Source organism: Heliangelus exortis, chromosome 1 (assembly GCF_036169615.1).
Source record: "Heliangelus exortis chromosome 1, bHelExo1.hap1, whole genome shotgun sequence".
Lineage (NCBI taxonomy): Eukaryota > Metazoa > Chordata > Aves > Apodiformes > Trochilidae > Heliangelus > Heliangelus exortis.
The window spans coordinates 91,507,910-91,529,504 of record NC_092422.1 but is presented as its reverse complement, the minus strand read 5'-3'; the positions used below and the strand labels follow the sequence as shown (position 1 = coordinate 91,529,504).

General features: G+C 39.2%; 1 protein-coding gene across 6 annotated transcripts in view; it reads left to right on the top strand.

Annotated features, from left to right (window-relative positions):
- Positions 1 to 21,595, top strand: part of ITSN1 (intersectin 1) — a 133,190-nt gene that overhangs the window by 18,192 nt on the left and 93,403 nt on the right. For all 6 annotated transcript variants that reach the window (XR_011727808.1, XM_071753819.1, XM_071753813.1 and 3 more), the window contains exons 2-4: positions 13,252 to 13,311; positions 18,397 to 18,489; positions 19,967 to 20,030. Coding sequence is in view for 5 of the 6 variants with exons in the window: in XM_071753819.1 (XP_071609920.1) it covers positions 13,284 to 13,311; positions 18,397 to 18,489; positions 19,967 to 20,030 (185 nt within the window). In the remaining variant the exon portion in view is untranslated. The remainder of the gene's footprint in view (positions 1 to 13,251; positions 13,312 to 18,396; positions 18,490 to 19,966; positions 20,031 to 21,595) is intronic.

Here is a 21,595-nt window from a genome sequence, read left to right as displayed (position 1 = left end):
CTAGCCTTGTGAACACACCTGAATTAGTTTTGCTCTTCTGTGAAAATTGCTTGTGGGCATTTTGAAGGGAATTGATATCCTGTCAGAAAAGGGAAACAGGAAAACCTTACTTTGGGATATACCCTGCTTTATGCAGTCAAGTCCTCTTTTACTTCAGTTCATTAGTGTGCTCTTAAGCATATTTTAGATAAGAGACTTTAGCAATTGAGGTTTAACTTGTTTAATTCCTTGTGTTTAAGCTTCATGCAACTTTTGCATTCTTGACAATGTAGGAGAATCTGTTCTCTTTATATGCTGTCTGATAAGCAACCTTTCTAGTGTAAGGAAATACCTTAATTTCGCAAATGCCTAAGGGTCTGTCCTTATCACTATGTGAAAAATAGCACAGGAAGTTTCAGTATCCTGTTCAACCAACATTTGCATTTCTTCCCAATAAAGCTGCTATGTAAAGTGCTGTTTTGTCTTTTCATTATCTGCTGGTAAGCATATTTGTGTTAAATGGCATACTACAGACCTGTGCAAAGCATTTGACACCGCCCCACATGACCTTCTGATCTCTGAACTGGAATGATACGGATTTGATGGATGGACCTCTCACTGGATAAGGAACTGGCTGGATGGTCACACCCAAAGAGTTGTGATCAATGCCTGAGTGTCCAAATGGAGATGTGTGAGGAGTGCTGTTCCTCAAGGGTCACTACTCAGACCTGTGCTGTTTAACATCTTTGTTGGTGACATGGAGAGTGGAATAGGATTCACCCTCAGCAAGTTTGCTGACAACACCAAACTGTGTGGGGAAGTCAACACACTGGAGGGAAGGGATGGCATCCAGGGGGTCCCTGACAGGCTCAAAAGGTGGGCTCGTGCAAACTGCATGAACCTCAACAAGGCCAAGTGCAAGGTTCTACATCTGGGTGGAGGCAATCCCATGCACCAATAAGGTTGGGAGAAGAAAGGATTGAGGAGAGCCCTGAGGAGAAGGACTTGGGGGTGATGGTGGACCAGAAGCTCAGCATGAGCCATCAGTGTGTGCTTGCAGCCCAGAAAGCCAACAGGGTCCCGGGCTGCATGAAAAGAAGCACAGACAGCGGTCGAGGGATGGGATTCTCCCCCTCTGCTCTGCTCTTCTGAGACCCCACCTGGAGCACTGTGTCCAGTTATGGAGTCCCCAACATGAGGACACAGAGCTCCTGGAATGTGTCCAGAGGAGAGCCACTAAAATGATCAGAGGGCTGGAGCACCTTCCCTGTGAAGACAGGATGAAGAAGTTGGGGTTGTTCAGCCTGGAGAAGAGGAGGCTCTGAGGTGACCTCATTGCAATTTTCCAATATCTGAAGGGGGCCTACAAGAAAGCTGGGGTAGGGCTTTTTAGACAGGTGTGTGGTGAGACATCAAGGGGAAACGGTTTAAAACTTGAAGAGGGGAGATTTAGGTTAGACATTAGGAAGAAATTCTTTACTTTTAGGGTGGTGAGACACTGGAACAGGTTGCCTGGGGAAGTCATGGTTGCCCCCTCCCTGGCAGTGTTCAAGGCCAGGTTGGATGGGGCCTTGAGCAACCTGGTCTGGTGGGAGGTGTCCCTGCCCATGCAGGGGGTTGGAACTGGGTGATCTTTAAGGTTCCTTCCAACCCAAACCATTATGATTCTGTATTATCCTTAGGGAACATCAAGTAGGTCTTTGGAATGTTTGTTATTTTGTTTTTTTTTCCTTTATCAAACTACCTGTCAGTGGTTTTAATCGGGCTGGTTTTGAAAGAAGTATTTTATTTTCTGCAAAGATGAGAACTAATGAACTTACTCATAGGAAAGAGTTCCAGATCTTAGCACATGTAAAGCTCTAATTAAATAAAATTATCTCCTTCATAAAAGAAATGAAGTTTCAGTGACTAACTCCTTGCAGTATGTCAGCTGCTTTAGACCAAAGTATATTCTCTATATTCACCTGGTAACTATTATTTGTATTGCTTTATTACTGAAATAATCTAAATATGCTGCTAAAGGTGCCTGCCTTTAGTTGATTTTCAGTTTCAGTGACTGAGGAAGATCATTGAATGGTATCCTTTATAGCAGGTACTGCTTATTCTATAGGTTTCTGTTCTTTGAAATAGAAAAGAGGCTGTCCTCTTCATTAATTTCTTTTTAAACACAGTTTGTCATAATTTCCTTGACTAAAATGTAGCATTGGTACTTTATTCACCATGTTACTGTTTTTAGAGAACTTTTAAAACCCCTTGAGAGCCAAATAAATAGAAGCCAAAATTTGGTAATCTTTGTATGAGTTAAGTGATGCATGGTTTCATTATTTTTAGGTATATATTTATTACATAAAATTAGTTTTATAAATCATAACAATTTGTCTGTTCTTAGAATCATAGAATCATAGAATTGACTAGGTTGGAAGGGACCTCAGAGATCATCAAGTCCAACCCTTGATCACTTTTTAAAATTTTATGTATTTTCTTATGTGGTCTCTAATATTTCCTAAAGGGTGTGGATCATCTACAAATGGAATACTGTTTTCTTCAAATAAATTAGTATGTTGGTATGGGTTGACCTTGGCTGGCTGCCAGAGATGCACCCAGCTTCTTACTCCCCTCCTCAACAGCTTGAAAAGAGGGAGAAGATGGGGTGGAAAATCTTGTGGGCTGGGATAAATATTGGAGGTCACTTAACTATTACCATTATGGACAAGCCAGACTTCACTTGGGAAAAATTAATCCATTACGAGTTAAAACAGGTTTGGATAGTAAGAAACAAAGACAAATTGAAACATTGCCTTTCTTCCTCCTTTATCCCGGGCTCAACGGCACTCCTTCATTCCCAACTCTCCTACTTCTCCCACAGCCAGGGCAGCACAGGGGGGTGGTCAGTCCATAACACTCCTCTCTTTTTCCTCTGCGTGTTTTTGCCCTCCTCAGAGGCTGCAGTCCTTCAGAACAAACCTGCTGCAGCCCCCATGCACCAGCGGTGTGGCTGTGTGTCTGCTTCACTCTCATCTCTCCCTGAGCTGCAGGGCAATGCCTGCTACAGCATCTTCTCTCCAGGGGCTGCAGGGGGTCCCTGCCAGGGCACTTGGAGCACCTCCTCCTCTGCTCACCTGGGTGCTGCCAAGGCTGTTCCTCACACTTTTCCCCTTGCTGCCAGGCAGTGCTCTGTCCTTCCTTACACAGGTTTTCCCTGAGGCTCTGGCGTCTTGGCTGAGGGGCTCAGCTGTGCCCTTTGGTCAGTCTGATGGAATTCAGAGAGGTGACCCTTGCAGCCCATTGCTGCCAGCACCTGCACTCTATGTAACTGTTTAAACTCATCCTTGTAGCAAAAATAATTTAGCCTTGCTGTTTTATGCTAAGTGATGTGGCACTCTGTCCACATACCCACGTATGTGAAGCTTATGTTGTTTATATGTAATGTTTACAGCTGTATACTTTTTACTGCTTATAAGTTATGTGCTTTGCTTGTGAGGAAATCCAATGAGCCAGATAACTGGAGTGAATGCAGCATTTAGATCACTGCATTGTACATTAATATAGACAATTGCCTTACAGCAGTGAATCAGGATTCCACCTGTATGTTAGTGGCACAGAGCAAAGAATTTCCTGGTATGTGCTGCATCAGTGGCTTTACAGGTTAGGAGGATGTTCTTAGCAGAACACGAGAATCCTCATAATTAAATCTTGAGACTTTTGTGTTTGGGGGTTATTTTCTTGTTTGAAAGCAAATACAATGAGTGAGTCTTTACCATTCACTTTCTTTGTTTTAAGGGTCTGTTATTTTGGTGAAATATAGAAAAGTCACCCATCCCCTTTCCTCTAAGCATTCAGAAGATCAGATGCTCTTCTGTGATGGAGGACAAGCTGATCTACACTGGAGGAGTTCACAGAACAATCATCTGCATCTTATATCACCAACTTCATTCCACCTCTGCTGAAGGGGAGTGAAAGGAGTTCTGCTGTGGTAGTTGATGTAGGAATAAGGAAACAGTTAATCTGAAAAAAAAAACCAAACCCACCCCATAACCATAATATTCTGTAGCTGGGCTACTTCTTGCTGAGGTAGTAAAGGAAGAAACTGAAAATGGAAAAATGCTTAGTGAAGTAGAAGTGATCCAGTGCTCTGCTGGGCTTTGAAAACAACTGTGCTCTACTCTCTGAAAGTCTTAGAGTTAGGAGTGGCTAAATGAAAGGTGTGACTATCAGCCTCCTCTTCCAATAATACACTACTATACAAGTATTACAGAGCATTCAGACTGTGCTTTCCTTTGTCTCAGGCTGGAATCCAGGCTTTGGCCGCTTTCCTCTTTTGTTCTGAGTGTATCTTCTAAGTGCCAGTGCTTAGTGATCCTTAAGCCATGGAGACAGCCAGATTAACAGTTCTGAAATAAAGCATGACTGTCTTCATTTTATGTAATGTAAATAGCAGAACCACTCTGCTTTCTCTGATTCTATTAGCATTCAGTATCACTGTAAACCATTACTTACTGGCAGTTGAGATCGCTGCTCAAGTTCATGTCTGTGATACAAAACAGACTTTGTGGGTCTGAGAGAGCACAGTACTTTCCTATCTAGCAGTGGTATCTTGCATTTCTTTGTTCTCCTGACTGAATCATTCCCGATGTTAATGAGAGTGTTAATCTTGTAGGTACAGCATGTATTCCTGGGTCTAATTCTTGTTTCAGATTTTTAGTGTAACAGAAATTCTTTGGAAGGTGGAGGACTTGTCAAGTGCAATTGTGTTGGTGAAGCTTTGAAAAAAAAAAACCAACAAAGCAACTAACGAAAACGTGCAAGCAAAAAAGAAAGCAGCCTGTTACTACACCTCTGTGAGCAAAGACAACTAAAAAGAAAAAAATGAAAGTTGTGAGTGCTAAGAAACTTTTAATAGTTACTTCTTAAAATAAAAGAATTCATACTTTACAAGGTGTGGTAGTTCAGAAAGAAGTCAACAAATCCTAAAGTGAAAAGCAAGATACTTATTTTGTCTCTTTGTAAGGGTTTGGAAAACAGTTGAGTGATACAGTGGATTTTCCATAAGTTTAAATCTTTTAAAATGAAATCCATTCATTCATGTCCTGTAATTCAGACATAGTTCGTTTGGCACAGGAATTATTGTGTGAAATGCTGTCAAGATAAAAAACAGCCCATGTATATACAAGATTTGAAACAGCCATTCAAATTATGCTAGCTAGACTACACTATAAAATGATCTTATCACTGCAACCTTTGCTTGCTTTCCTCCTGATGTTAATTACATTTGATTGATCTGGCAACTCCTTGAGTGAAAGATTTGTGCTTTGGTTAAATAGCCTGTACTATCCTGCAACATTTTTACTGTAGTGCTTGGGAGCTGTTTAAGCTCTGTGGCAATACAGAGCCATCAGCAACATTTCTTATGTGGATGGCGATGCTGAATGTAATGAAAGAGGTAGATGCCAGGTATTAGATTTCTCATTTCCAACCTTATCCTTTAATTTCTTCTCTGCTTGTAATACTTACATACAAAACATGTTCTTGTGGTTAGTGATTAGGCTGAATTAGGTTTCTGTTCCAACTTACACTATTAACTTTCACTACAAATTAGAATACATTTCGGCCTTAGTTTCCCCAGCTTTGAAATGGAGATTGTCATTCTCATTTGCTTCAGAAGGGATGACATTAATGCCAGTAACCAGCTAACTGAATTTTCAAGGAATTAATCTCTACTCTCTCTGAAGAAATAATTTTGTATGTTTGTTAAGGACAAGTTCTGAGTGCCTTGCTCAAATTAAATGAATACTTTATCAGTTGAGAATGAGTTGTCAAATGAGAAATAGCTTTAACCAGATGTATATTAGTTAATGCAGCCTGGGAAACTCCATACTGTTTTAATGAAAGACACAGTTGTGGAAAACCACAAACCAGCAGTTAATCTGGATGGCAACAAAGTCTGTTGATTGAATCTTAGAACTTATTTAAGAACTTGGAGTGGTAGAGGCATGATTTGACCAAGAACGTTCTTCAGAACTGTCCTCTTGAGCTTTGATCCTAAGGACTTGAAGTAATAAAATGTATTTTGGACCCCTTTTGCAATACTTCATCATGAACAGACAAAAACATGGTAGTTCCTGCGGAAGTACTTGAGAAGGAATGTCCTACAAAACACTTTAAGCTTATGTGACTGAACAAGGTAAAGTGACAGCACCGCTGCAAAAAAATAAACAATCTCCTTAACTGTCTGCAGACTTGTACACAGAAACACCATTTGTTTTTAGTCTGGGGCTTCTACCACAGTTACTGATAAACGTCTCAATTTTCCTGTTTTTAGAAAGTAAGGAGTTCTTTATTAGACTCTTGAGCTGTTCTCTGACTTAGAGTGGAGAAAAGAGTGCTTGCTACTATACCTGTTACCTGCTTGGTGGGTTTAAAGTCATTTTTCTTCCCTTGTTGTCAGGTTATCCTTTCCCCATATCAGAAAATAGATACTGTGAATGCAGAAGTGACCCCAGCAGTTTAATCATTGCTGATGTAGGAGTTGAAAAGTGTTTGCAAGAGTGACTGATTTTGTTAATGTCATTTGAGTACTTAGCAAAACATAAGAAATGCTGGAAGATAACATTTATGAGGGCTTTTGCAGTTAGAAATCATTCCTGTAAAGAGCAAAAGTTCTGAAAAGTTTGACTGAAACTGGTAAATATTAGTTGTCTGATTTCCAAATAGCAAGAATCAAACTTGCGTGAGTGTCTCAAAATGTTTTTGTTTTCCAGTGTCCATCTAAAATTGCCAGGCTCTGCTGAAACTATCCAAGTCTTCTTATTAATATTAGTCTAAAGACTTTCTCTTGTAACATGGGAGAACAACAAGACATGCTGGTAGTCTGTGATATTCTCACATGACATCCTGCTTTGGGGAATTTTGGCATGATTTGGAATACTTGAGAAGGATGGGGATTTTTTTCTGGTTGGTTTTGTTTCTTATTTTTTTTTCCTGTCAGGGGAGGAAGGTGACTGATAAGTTGCCTCAGGAATTCTTCTTGCCCGCCCAAATTATCTTGTGAATGTCTGTTTGGGAATAGAAATATGCTGTGCTGCATTTTAAGGAAAGCAATATGTTTTGGGGTTTGTTTTTTGGTGTGAATCTTATCCATATAAATACATATAATACTGAAATAGCAGAATAGTCCTAATTTACACTGCTCTTAATTTAATAAAGGCTTTATTGCATTTTTCTATGTAAACATGTCCTTAGAAGAGCACAAACAACTCTAAATAGAAACTGTAATGAAGTTTTGACCCACATTGTTGAAGTCCATATATATTATGCAGTGGAAGGAATTTTTATACTTCTCACTTCTGTTCATAAGTGTTGCTAGTATAGTTTTCATGCTTATTTTTTCAAGGTAAAAGCTTAGCTAAGACATCAGTACCTAAATTTATCTGGGATCTGGACTTATGTACATATGAAGTAATTTTCTGTGTAAGTTTAAGTTTAACCTTTGCATTAATAACTTTTACTCTAGAAAGCCCTCCTTAAACGGTGAGCAGAGTATTAGAGTACTGCTTGCGTATATGAAAAAGAATACTACTTGTGTGTAGAATATTTATTTCTGAGAAAAGAGTAAATGATTTGTACTGAGTGATGGGAAATAAAATATTTCTGGGCTCATCTAGAATATTGTAAGATGGATGAGAGGGTAATAGCGCCTGAGGAGACAAATGTAGGGTCCTGCACCTGGGAAGCAAGAGCCCCGTGCACCAGTTTAGGTTAGGAGTGGACCTACTGGAAAGCAGTGCTGAGGATCTGGGAGTCTTGGTAGGCAGTAAATTATCCATGACCCAGTGTTGTGCCCTTATTGCCAAGAAGGCAAAAGGAATCCTGGGTTGTATAACGAAGAGGGAGGCCAGTAGGTCAAGGGAGGCCGTTCTCCCCCTCTACTCTGCCTTGGTGAGGCCACAGCTGGCATATTGCATCCAGTTCTGGATTCCCCAGTTCCAGAGAGACAGGGAACTACTGGAGAGAGTCAGAGGGGGGTGATGAAGGTGATCAGGGGACTGGAGAATCTCTTATGAGGAAAGGCTGAGACAGCTGGGACTTGCCTGGAGATTAGGCTGAGAGGAGACTTTGTTAATGTCTACAAGTATCTAAAGGATGGGTGAAACAAAAATGGAGCTGGACTCTTCTCAGTAGTTCCCAGTGATAGGATGAGGGGCAATGGGCACAAGCGAGAGCATAGGAAGTTCCATTTAAATAAAAGAAAAAAACTTTTTAACTATGGGGGTGACAAGACACTGGAACAGGCTGCCCAGGGAGGTTGTGGAGTCCCCTTCTCTGGAGATACTCAAAGCCCACCTGGATCCAGTCCTGTGTAATGAGCTCTTAAGTGATCCTGCTTTAGTGGGAGAGTTGGACTAAATGATCTCTGGAGGTCCCTTCCAACTCTGACAGTTCTGTGATTCTGTCTTAGAACAGAATCCCTCTCTTAGAGTTGAGTGTAAGAAAATTTTCCTTGTGAATGTACCAATGTGTTTTAGATGTATGTTTTAACACTGTGTATATAAAAATAATGGTGTATATTTTGAAAGTTTTAATCGTACAGAATACAAAATTATTCCTTTCTGAATGCCTTGGTCCTGATGCTTGTTCTACACTTTATGTTCATGTACCAGTATGACATTTTGTCTTCCCCTATGCTCAGGCATGGAGCAAGTGTCATTGTGCTCTGAAATCCATAGGAGATTGTGGATGGGAGGATTGTATTTATTTCTGTAGGACTGTCACAGTAGAAGACAGTAAAGGCTGACAACCTACCTCCAAGTATTGTCCATCTCCTTAGCTCTGAGAAATAGTATTGGCCTTCAGACTAGAAATTGTAGACTTATCTGATCTTATCAACCCCATTATTCATGAGAGATAACACTCTTCTCTTTTCCCACTTTACTTACTGGAAGTACTCACTTTTAGACTCTTGGCTTTCCACCTCCAAGTGACAGAGAGGTAAAACCTCTGAACAGTGTAGATGTTCCAGTGAAACTGGAACAGTGCTGACCACCAGCATCCTTCCTACCCGCTCATAACAACATAGTCTAATAATCCTGAGCAGAAAACAGAGCAGACATGTGCAATGGGTCCTGTGTGCATTTGCAAATTATTGATCTACTTGGATCATCATTTGCTCATTATGCTGCTTTCACTGACCTGAGGACACAAACATGTTCTGGTACTGCAGAGACCTTTGTGGAGAGGGGACATGTGGTATGCTTGATGCGAGTACCACAATATGAATTTAAAAAATGATGTGTGTGCCTTTTCGGGAGAGCTGAGTAGTGCAAACTTGTGAATGATCATAGTGTTTACTGGTTTATATTGTGTGTAGATTAGACATACATCTCTCTGTTGTTAGTAGACTAAGTGGTATATGTTAGAAGGAAGTGTTTAGTGTTGGGTCTGTTTGTCAAGTCTTGCTGTGGTGATGGCTTAAGCTTTTTTGTGGACAAGTGAAGATGAGTAGCTCAGTGTACTTTATTGTTCTTTTAAAAGCAGGAATAAAATAGCTATTGCATCTTCTCATTCTTGGAGAAAATAAACTATTTGATGGACTCCTATTTAACAGTTCATTACTAGCATAATTTTCCTAATATAAGGGTTTTGGGCTGGCTTTCTAAGGAAATAGTACATACAATTGACTGACAGTGCAGTTGTGGTTCCCCTTATTGTTTTTTCTTCCTGCTTCAATAATTTCTGAAGCTCGTTGGCTAATGTCAGGCGAATGTGTTAGAGTTCAAAGAATTGCTGAGATATATAAGTTTCTACAAATACAATTAGGAGTAGTTAGCAAGAGAGAATTTACTGCTTTACTGAGGGGAATGACACAGACCTCAGTTTACCCATTCTGGTTTTGTGTCAGCTTTCCGGTCAGTTGATTCCTACATAATTTTTGTTTTCTTCCACTATGTTTTCATTCTTGTTGGGAATGTCAGGTGTAATGAGGGAGGCAGAGGAGTCAATGCTTTTGTGGAACTGGTAGTGATTAGAGTACTAAGAATGTAGATCTAGAACAACTTGAAGACAGAAGTTCTCTACCAGTCTGCACCACAGGAACACTTCCATCATCCCCACATCACCATAGGTGAATCAGAGCTTAAGTCAGCCCAGCAGCTCAGCTCTCTGGGATGCATTATTTCCTCAGACACCAAGATTGACAAAGAGAGAGACAACAGATTAGCAAAGGCATGCAGAGCATTCATAAGACTTCATGAAAGAGTCTAGAGCAATAAACACATGAATAAAAGTACACAGATGAGTGTCTGCAGAGCCATTGTACTGTCTACTCTTTTATATGGGTCTGAATCATGGGTCATCTACCCCCACCACCTGTGACTCCTTGAACACTTCCATCAGTGCTGCCTCCGTACAACCCTAAACATCCATGGGACTGACTGTGTGACCAATGTTCCTGTCCTTGAACAGGCAGGGGTCACCAGGATGGAGGCCACAACACTGAGGAAACAGCTGTGCTGGGCAGGGCACGTCTCCAGGATGGAGGATCACCCCCTCCCTAAGATTGTGCTCTGTGGTGAACTTGCCACCAGCTGCTGTGACAGAGGAGCCCCAGAGAGGAGATACAGGGACTCCCTGAAACAATCCCTCAGCTCTGGCCATACTGACTGCCAGCAGTGGCCCACTCTGGCCTCCAGTGGGGAGCCATGGAGACACCATCCATAATGCTGCTGCCTCCTTTGGGAACACAGTAGAATCAGCCTGGAGGAGAAAAGACAGTGCAGAAAGAACCGTGCATTGGCTGTCCCCTCACAGGAGACTTTCTGCTCTGCCTTTTGCAACCAGACTTGCCTATCCCTCATGGGCCTTATCAGCCATCAGCATGGGTAGAGCTCTTCTGAAATTTTTGTTGGTGAAGCCAAACCATGATGTTACGATTTCATAACGATGTTGCAAATAGAAATGTCAGTGTCTGTATTTCTTTACAATAGTTTACAAATATATGATAAATTTGGAATAGAATGTCTATGCCAGATTTTTTTTTTGTGATAAATAATACCTGTACTCCTTCCCAGATATCTTCAAACCAAAAAACAGAATCATAGAACAGCCCAGGTTGGGCTTGAATGGACCTTGAAAGATCATCATCTGGTCCAACCTTTAATGGGAGAGAGGGCCTAGATGGGATTATCAAACACCCTGCAACTCCATATTGAAACCCTTTAGAGATGGGGCCATATTTCTTTGTTATATTGAGATGAAACCTCTCTCCATACAGCTTTTTCCCCCTGTCCCCTCCTTGTGAAGAGAGAGCTTCTGTTTTGTTTGTAACCACCCTTTCAGTACTGGACTACTGTGGCAGTGTCCTCTTTGAGCCTTCTCTTTGCCAGGGAGCAGAAACCTAACTCCTCCAGTCTTTCCTCACAGGGCATGGCATCCAGCTCTTTTCCTTTCTCCTTGCCCTATTACTGGGCACCACTTGAAAGAGATTGGCCTCATCCTCTTGACACACTTAATAAGATCCCCTCTCAACCTTCTTTTCTCAAGGCTAAACAGCCCCAATTCTCTCAGTCTTTCTTCACAGAAGAGATGTTCAAGTCCCTTAATCATCCTCATAGTTCTCATTTGGACTCTCTCCAGTAGATTTCTGTTTCTCTTGAACTGGGGAGCCCAAAACTGTATTCAGTGTTCCAGGTGTCATCTCACCAGGGAAGAGTAGAGGGGGAGGATTACCTCTGTCCTGATGGACAAATTAAATTACATGTGTGGAGAACTATTTTATTTTTTTTTAATTTCCTTTTTTCCTAGGGTTTGCTTGCAGTTTTAAAATAACAGAGGCATAAGAGAGGTGTTGCATGCAACAAGAGTACAATAATAAAACATAGGCAACGATTAAAGTGATGATCTTCTAGCACTTAAATGCTTTTGAAGGAGCTACTAAGATAGCTTATTCTGAAATTATTGTATCAGTGTGCATATGATTTTAAACTTTGGAGACAATGCTTGCTGTGCATGAAATTAGTATCAGCTGTTGTTACCTGGCATTTGAAAGAAAGTTTCTGAGTTGTGTATCATGCTTGGTTGCTCAGCCAAATTAAGAGAAAGAATTCAGTATTTTTTTCATGGTTCTCTAAATTACTATTGATGGGGAGACTGGCTTACAAAAGTGCTGTGGGCTTTTCTGCAGGGACATCTGTGGAGTGTATATATAGTAGGTTCCCAAGTTGGAAGCCAGAAGAGTATGTGGGAAGTGTGAAAGGGGGATGGGGAGGGGAGCAAACAAGAAATTCAGACAAAAGGAAATTGTTGATGCAAGTTAATGCCTTTTCTTGGTGATATTGATAAATTTCTGCTGCTGTTCAAGCAGTCTAAATTATTCTCCTCCTGACTCTGTTTCCTTTTGCTTTTCTCCTGTTGCCTGGAAAACATGAGCGGAATCTAGTAGGACAAGAGGCTGCTTTTTCATTGTTCTGTGGCTCTGTTGCTAGCTATTGTCCTCTTGGCTCAGGCACTTCATGTCAGTCTTTGTGTGGAGCAAGAAAAATGTTTTTCCTTCTTTCTTAAAAGATTAAATTCCTAGACTGTGTAGATTGCTTTTATTTGAAAAGCAAGCGGTGCAAACTTGAGAGTATCTCCCACCAACTAATGCATTTTTACTTACAGTATCATCTTTAGCACTTTGTTCATTTAGCTGTGCTTATTAAATTTGTGGGCTAGTTTCAGGGTAAAGCAGTCTTGAATCTTGGGTTTTTTTATGTACTTTGTTTAAAACAAAGGAACTCTAAGCAAGACAGTATGCTTCATTATTTTTTTCTGTCAGGAATAAAAAACAGTTTGCTGACAATATTGTATATTTTCAGCAGTTGTAAGTGGAGCCAATTTTGCTCTTAAGTAGAAGCAGAGCTCTAACACTTGGTAGAGTAAAGCAGCCTTGAGCGGTGCCACTGAGATATTGTCTGTTGTGCCTGAGTTAACTCTCTTCTTTATTACATCACTGATTATTTATAAATGAAGATTGTTTTTGTGGATGTTCTTGAAACAGAACTGAAATGTAGTTATTTGTTAGTATGAAAACACACTTCTGGATGCATAGGCTGGTACAAAAAATGTTTGGTTCTCTTATAAGTAACCATTCTAAGTTATAGCAGGTAGTATTTGTATGATCCTGATTCTTCACAGTGTTTTTTTTTCCCTACTAATTAATTAGAGAGTGGAAAGAAGTGCCTTGAATATGGAAGATTCTGTGTTTGATTATCTTTTTTTTTTTTTTTTTTTTTCCTTCAGGCATCTCTTAACAAGCTAAAAGTGACAGAACCATGGCTCAGTTTCCAACACCTTTTGGGGGTAAGTTGTTAATAGTGTATTCTGAACTATTCTTATATGCAAAAATCTGCATAAATCTGTTGCTTTTTGACATGTTTTATATGGAAGTGTTCCAGTAAAGTGTGTCTTTCTGAGATGATAATCTAATTTGTGATGTTTCTGCAGCCCCATTAGAGAGACACATGAAATTTTGCAGAGACCTCTCAGAGTCAAACAGAAGAGCTGTTCTGTGTGCCTTTTTTGCCTATTAATCCATTACAGTCCTACAGTTTGTAACTGTTGGACAGATCCAGGCTACTCAGCCACTGGCAGTAAGGGATAGCCTCATTCTACACTATCTGTGGCTAAGAAGTGGAAATGCTTTTTCTTTGAGGATTCCTGGATGTTTTCATGGCTCAAAAGTACTGCAGATGCCTTTGAACGCTATCACCTCAATTTTACTTTCCTTATGGCTTCATAATCTGTGTTTAGATTAGAACAAAGATTGCCTTTTTTAGCTCTCCATTTTTAACAGGGGAAGGTGCAGCTTCTTGAACTTCAGTCCAGTTAAAAAGTCCAGGTAGGGCTTTGGTAGTGCAATAGAGACATTTGCTATTCACATGAAATACATTTTTGATCCCAGTTTTGCAACCAATCTGAGGAAAGATTATGAAGATAAATTTCAGTGCTGAGACCAAGTAACTAGTTTAGTTCCACTTAAATGTTTCATCTCTTAAGGGCTTTTCTCTGGAGATACAAATGTAATTCTTGTGTGTGTGTCTCTACAATTATACACATAGATATGCATACACACAAAACCACCCCATGTGTATATGTAAATATATAGAGAAATGTAGTTTTTGGGATTGGATATAGCTAGGAATTAAATTTGTATCTAGTGTTAGGGAGACTTCAGGAAATATATAGGTTATTCAAAGTATGTTGTTACAGAAACCTGGCTCTTGTTAAACACAGTCAATTGGATGCAATCTCTGCTAGTCTGAAAAAGTCAGTGAAGCACAAGAGAAGAAGCATCTCTTTGCATGTGGTGGCCAGGAAAAACGTAATTGGAAGCTGCCATTCTTTGCCTCAATTATCTTTAAGTTCATCCCTCTAGAAGTAAATCTTTTATGGTGCCAGACTTTTTCATTTTGGGAGTGAAACTGGCTACCAAACTAACTTTCTGGACAGTTTAATGTAGGATACCCTTTCAGGTCATGTCAAAAGTTGTGATTAGCATCATTTCATTGTGATTTGCACAATGTAAGAGAAATTGTGATGTGAATGAAGTCTACTTTCTCAGAGTGAAGCATTTCCTTTTGCTTGGAGTTGGGTCTATGCTTTGCATATACCCATATTTAAACATAGACATATATTCTTAACAGAAATCTTGTCTTCAAAGTCGTCTTCTCTGCCATCAGAGAGTTCTCATTGCATTACAGATGGATAGAAGCTTTTTTTTTTTTCAATTTTATATATGACCATTTGACCTTGCTGTTATCCAGGGTCCTATTAACTCTAGTACATGGCTTTAGGAGGGAAGGAATTCATCATCAATCATCAATCCCCCAATCATCTTTGTCACCCTGATGGTTTTGTTCTTATTTACTTCTTTTCTTTTTAAAGAATCTTTCAATTCATCTTGGGATACAGCTATGGAAAGAGCAGAGCAACCAATATTTAAGTTGGGGTGACTCGCTGATATTCCAGAATACTGCTCATTTTAAGAATGACTAATTAAAAAAAAAATAAAAAAGGCATGGTAGGATTTTTATAATTGTTGGGAAGAATGTGGTATACTCAGCTTTCTGTCAAATTGTCATAGAGAAGAAAATGTCCACTTAATATATGAGACCCCACTGCTTCACTTTTACAGATGTGGTGATGGTTATGCCATGTAAAATAAAAGATTGTTAGCCAGCTTCCTGCTGCATTCAGGAAAAACTTGCTTATGAGTCAATTTTGTGGCTTGGTGACTGCCCCCTTTGTATCCAAATATATTGTAGAGCCCCACAGCCTCTGTATTGACATCCAGGATCTGAAGCCATGAATGATGTCTTGGTGTTGGGTCAGATCCTGCTTCATGCCCTCCCATAGGACATTTTATTGTCTCCTCAAATAACAAAGGGTGAAAATGAAGCAGTGCCAGAGATGCCATTCATGCTTTTCTGAGTAAAGAAGCTACTAGGCTTGCTTGGTTTAACATTGGCTCTTTTGATGTTCATATCCCACAAAGGAGATCTACTATTCCAGTACCAGCCAAATCTCCATCTGGAAGAGTAAATATTGACAGTCATTTGCTGTACTTACAGAGACTCTGGAGAACAAATGAACAAATTTTGTTTTAAAATAGTTAATACAATACATTTTTACTTACCTCATGCCACAGAAGTTGTTAATTCTATTTCCTTTCTGTGGAAGGATAGGAAGAGCTGTTTGGATTTTATTTTATGATTTTATTTTATTTATTTTTTCTTGATACTGGAGTCAAGTATATCTCATTGAGAGAGGACAAACCAGTGAATCATTGTAAATTTTGTGTTGGTTTGTGTTTTTGTCTCTCTCCATGGTGTATTCAAGAAATTCTCCCTCTTTCAGAATCAGAATCACAGAATTGTTCTGAGTGGAGAAGACCTTTAAGATCATCAAGTCCAACCATTAGCCTGACTCTTGAATCCAGTGCTAAACCATGTCCCTAAGCACCACATCTATGTCTCTTTTAAACAGCTCCAGGGATGTTGATTCAACCATTTCCCCTGACAGCTTGTTCCAGTGTTTGATAACTCTTTTGGTGAGGAAGTTCCTTCTGATATCCAATCTAACCCTCCCCTGGTACAACTTGAGGCCATTTCCTCTCATCATATCATTTGTTAGAAGAGACTGAACCCAACTTTTCAGGTATAGAGAGAGTGATAAGGTAACCCTTCAGCCTCCTTTTCTCCAGACTGAAACAATCAAGTTCCCTCAGCTGCTCCTCATAAGACTTGTGCTCCAGATCCTTCACCAGCTTTGTTGCCCTTCTCTGGACTTGCTCCATCACCTCAATGTCCTCCTTGTAGTGAGGGGCCCAAAACTGAACCCACTTCTCAAGGCGCAGCCTCACCAGTGACAAGTAGAGGGACAATGCTTTTGGAAGCTGCCAAAGGCTTTTCTGAAATCCAGGTAAACAACATCCCCAGCATCCCTCATCCATTAGGTGGGTCACTTTGTCATAGGTTTGTCAAGCAGGACCTGTCTTTTGTAAACCCATGCTGTCTGGGCCCAATCCCCTGGTTGTCCTGTGCATGCTCCATCATGACACAGAAGCTGAATGGCTCCACAACCTTCCCTGGCACCAAGGTCAGACTAACAGGCCTGTAGTTCCCCAGCTCCTCCTGCCATCCCATCTTGAAGATGGGAATGTGCAATGTCATTGCATTCCTTTTTAAGCTACCAAATCCAACTTTAGGGTCTTAGGCTGGAGATGCTCAGCTGCTACTAATCTATGTAATGATCATGAAGCCTTAATTAGCACCATTCCTTTGCTCCTGCCAGAGCTCATGAGAAGATGGGGGAGATAATTACTTACACTACAATTGCTTTTTGGGATGCTTGTATCTGAAGATGAGCCCCATGTCATCCCCACAAGGAGCACAAATATAAAATCTTTTTGCAGTGCCTCTGTGAGCTTAGTCACTAAATTTGTGGGAATTTTGGACTAATCTTAAAATGTTCTTTCTTTGAATTAGCTATTATTAAACTGTCTGCTTCTAGAAATACATGTTACCTGAAACCTAGATGGTAATTTTTTACCAAGAATGTAGCTTTTATTTCATTAGTGAAATCTACCATTTAAAGGAATGTTTTAATGTTATTCTTCCCCTTGCCCATTTCCTTCCAAAGTACGTTTTGCCACATAAAAGTAGTTTTTAATAAGAAGAAATTCAGGAGGCAGGAAATTCTCGTGTTATTCATAACTGCTGAGTCTGATTCTGCCTCAGCCTGCAAGCAGTTTGACATACTTGCTGTAAATAATTGTGGAGCCTATCACCTGAAATTTAATCTCTGGTAATTTAGTGTTGAGACAGAATGAATACTAGATCTCCTCTATATTTTTCTGCAAATCTACATTTTGTCTTTTACTATTACTTCAAATAAAACAGTGATTCCATTAACTTACATACCTTCATATCATTGCATTCCTACACAGCAGGAGTTGCAGGAAGGTGGACCAGTATAATGTACTTCTACAGATGTTGAAATAATGTTTTTTCCTAGTTAGAAATCATTGAGGCAAACCTGAAACACAGTGTTACAGAGTTCATTGGAGGTCTCACGTGGAGGTTGAGATGTGTTTCCTTCAAGTGCAAATAATCTGAATGATGAAAGTGAGACGTCTGGAAGAGGAGAGTAACTGCTACAAAAATGGAGATAGAAGTAGAGGAAGCATGGCACTGTAGAAGGGTAATAAATCTCAGTGTAAACTAAATACCTTCAATTTATGAGTGTGATGAGAAGAATGTGTTTTGTGTAATACATTCTTACTCAAATTTCTCATTGTCAGAAGAATGAGTAGCAGGCTTTCTTGTGCTGTTTTTACCCATGGAAAATGTATACTATCTGGCTAAATCACACTTTCCCTAGACAAGTAAGGGGAGTCCTTATCTTACAGTAGTACAAAATCACATAGTACACAACTGATTATTAGAGGTACTTCCTTTCAGTTAAAATAAATGGCATTTCAGCTGTGTGTGGTCTGAGGGACAAGTGACCTCCCACCCCCTAAATATCTAGTGTTGTCATCTTCTGCATCCTCTGGTATGCTGATGTTGTTTTTTAACAGCCCATTTGTAAGTCTGATTGCACTTTGAGTAGCCTGGTTGTAATTTTAATGTTTGTATGAGCCAAATAAGTGAATCAATGCTCAGCAGTGATCTTAATTTGGTAACACTTAGTTCTGCTCTGTTCATAAGTCCTAACTGGCTATTTAGGTATTCATGGACCTTTCTATTACAGATCTTGGATGAACGACTTCTGTGTGCGTGATGGTTTCAGAGGTCCAGTATATGATATAATTACAGTCAGAAATAAAAATAGCATTTTATTTAGATAATATTTCTTAATTTTATTTCTCCATTTTTGAACTAGGCAACCTGGATATCTGGGCTATTACTGTGGAGGAGAGAGCTAAACATGATCAACAGTTCCATAGTCTGAAACCAACATCTGGATTTATCACTGGTAATGAAATAGTTTTCACTTCTAGTTTCGTTTAATTAAATCTTAACTGAGGAGCCAAATATGTGCAGAGTTGCGTGAGATATTGGGACTGTTGTCTTCCAAGGTAACCATTGCTCAGGCTGAGCTCGACAGAGGTGGTAAGTGATTACTTTGTCAGCAACTGGTTTTTTTCACACTCTTCCACTTACTAAACTGTTCTTATTGCAACCAAGGAGTTTTCTGAGTCTTCTCATTTTTCCTCGCCCTCTTTTCTCCCCCATCCTGCTGGGAGGAGGGAAGTGAGCAAGTAGCTGAGTGCTTGGTTTCTGGGGTCAATCCACCATGCTAACATACTAATAAATTAGTAAGTCTTTTTAAATAAAGATGGATCAAGTTATCTGAAATCCATTTCAAAATCTGGTTGTCTAAACTAGTGAAATCACTAAAATCTAATTGGCAAAATTGATTTAAGTTGTGGGAAGCAAAGCTCAAGTAAAGGAAATGCATTAATCCTACTAAATTTTCATTGAGCACCACTAATTTGCTTTGGTTTTGAAGTCAGGAGGATGCATTCCTTTTTTTCAGTTTGGTTTTTATTGCTTTTCATTTTCTTTAGTGCTGTTTGAACTCTGATGCTCGATTAAAATGAAAGTTATGGAAGTGCTCTCTGATCCATTTAGAGGATTTCCAGACTGTGAAATCAGAATTGGATTTTTAGTAGAGTTTCATCATAGCCCTACATGCCTCCAAGAATACAATTTGATTGGTTTTGCTCCTTGTGCATGGCAGATATGGTACAAAATACCACTGTTTACTTTGACCTCGTTTGACATTTGGTGCTCTTTCTATTCTGTTTACAGCTTACCTTTACAGGCCACAACATTTCCAAGTGCCTAATCCTTTTTGTAGTTGTTTTGCTAACCGTACTTTAGGAGTAAGATAGTTGGAGTATAGTATTGATACATACATGTATAGTATTGATATATAGTATTGATGGTTGGAGATGACTTTCAAATATACCATTGTGTTCTTTAATGGTGGCTTATCAGGGTAAAAACCACTTTGTTTAGTTTGTGCTGTCTGACTGCCATTGTACTTCCAAAAAATCTAAGGTAGAGTTTATAGTGATACATAATTTCTCTGGAATAAAAAATCTTTGTGTTCTCACAAGGCATATGATTTCTGCAAAGACAGCCATTAACACAGATCAGGGACTGTGAGCCATGAGTTTTCCATTGTTCTAAATGCTTATTCCCAGTTGACTTCATGTGGTGCTGACTGTTGCTGACTTAAAGAGAATGTGCTTGTTGGAAATACCTGTTAGGTTTGCAAGTGACAAAATAAGTTTAAATCTCATATTCTGATGTGTATGCATAGCATTAAGTGTTCATGGTTTTACTGTTGCTTCTGGTTTAGATACTTTTGAGCCATGATTTTGTCTTTCCTCTTACAGGTATCTTTAGCATTTTCTGAAATGATGTCCTATTTTTTTTTGTAGGTGATCAAGCTAGAAACTTTTTTTTTCAGTCTGGGTTACCTCAACCAGTGCTAGCACAAATATGGTGAGTATATGGGAGGGGATGGGAGCATTGCAGTTACATCACAGCCTGAAATTTACTGTATGGAGTTGAACAGTGAGTGTAACTCACATTCTGGGGTTTAAAACTCCAGCTATATTGTTCAGTGTGCTTTCAAAAGGCCAAAAGGCAAGTATACTTCATACTATGCTGTACCTGAGTTTTAAAGCTCAGTTATTGGAAGTAATCATTCTTCCTCAAATGGAATTCTTGAGTTGGCAATTTGAAACCCTCAATTTAAACTACTAAATGCTTTCAGCTTCATTAAAACTGTACTAATAAAATTGCCAGGCAAAGTAATAATTATTATAAATCTTCTAATGGGAGAGCCTGTGCAAGACTTGCAAATTTTATTACAAAACTTAAGACTGGCATAGACTGTTCCCATTGTAGTTGGACTTTCAAGCTTGAAATTTTTACTGTGCCTTGGTGAGGTTAAATGGATCAAAATCTCCATTGCTGTATATTACACATCACAAATATTTCTACAGTCTGCCAGTTTCTTCATGAAGGATTGACACTTTCTACTCCAAATTATGTGACCTGCCAGACTCTAACATGCCAATTTACATCGATTATTCATAATTACATTAATTTTACTACTAAACTTTTTTTGGCACTAATCAGAGTGAAGTAATACTGGCTCTCATTCCAAACTGAAAAAAAGCAGCAATTTTTCCTCTGTTGTTAACTGTTTGAAAGAGAGTTTATTGCATTTAGGACTTCCAAAGGCAGAATCTTTCTCCAACTGGAGAAGGATAATTATTGCAGAAAAAAATAATTACTTTGGCCTAAAAAAGAGGCTGGATTTATATTACTTGTATGTAAACAGCTTATTTTATTTTAAAATTATCATCTTACAAATGTCAAATCTGGTTGGGTTACTTGCTGAAAACTCAGTAAAAGTTCAGATGTTCCTTTGGGACTTGTCTTTTAATTAAACAAGGAAAGAAGTTTTATTATAAACAAGACATTCTTTCTACAAAAATGTTCCGTAGGCATTAACTTTAAATAGGTGTTAACAAAACCCAAACAGTTGTAAATAGTCTGACTAAAAACCTCTTCCTCTCTGAATTATTCAGTTTTTCAGCCTCTTGAGAGGGAGAGAATCATTCCACTAGTTCTGTAGTTGTCATAGAGACAAGACCTGAACTTGCACATTTTTTTAAATAAAGCTGAACTAAAACTTATTCATGCTGCCTTTATAAATCATAAAAAAGCACACAGACATCCCTTTCTCAATGTCACTCTTCTTTTCTTTATCATCTCTGATATAAGAGAAGTAAATACTTAAGTAAAAATCTAGATCACTTGTATATATTCCAGGCTGGAGTTAGAATAACCAAGTAGGAAAATAGTTGCATAGTGATAGTAAGACCCCTTACAAAGAAAAACAAGAAAAAAAAAAAAAAAGGAAAAAAGAAAAAAAACCCCACCTTCTTTTCCCACAACTAGAATTACTTAACTCTTTTGATCTATCACTGAATGTTTGCTTGCAACCTACCATAGATTACTGCTGTCCCACAGAAACAATAGAAGTTAGACTGTTA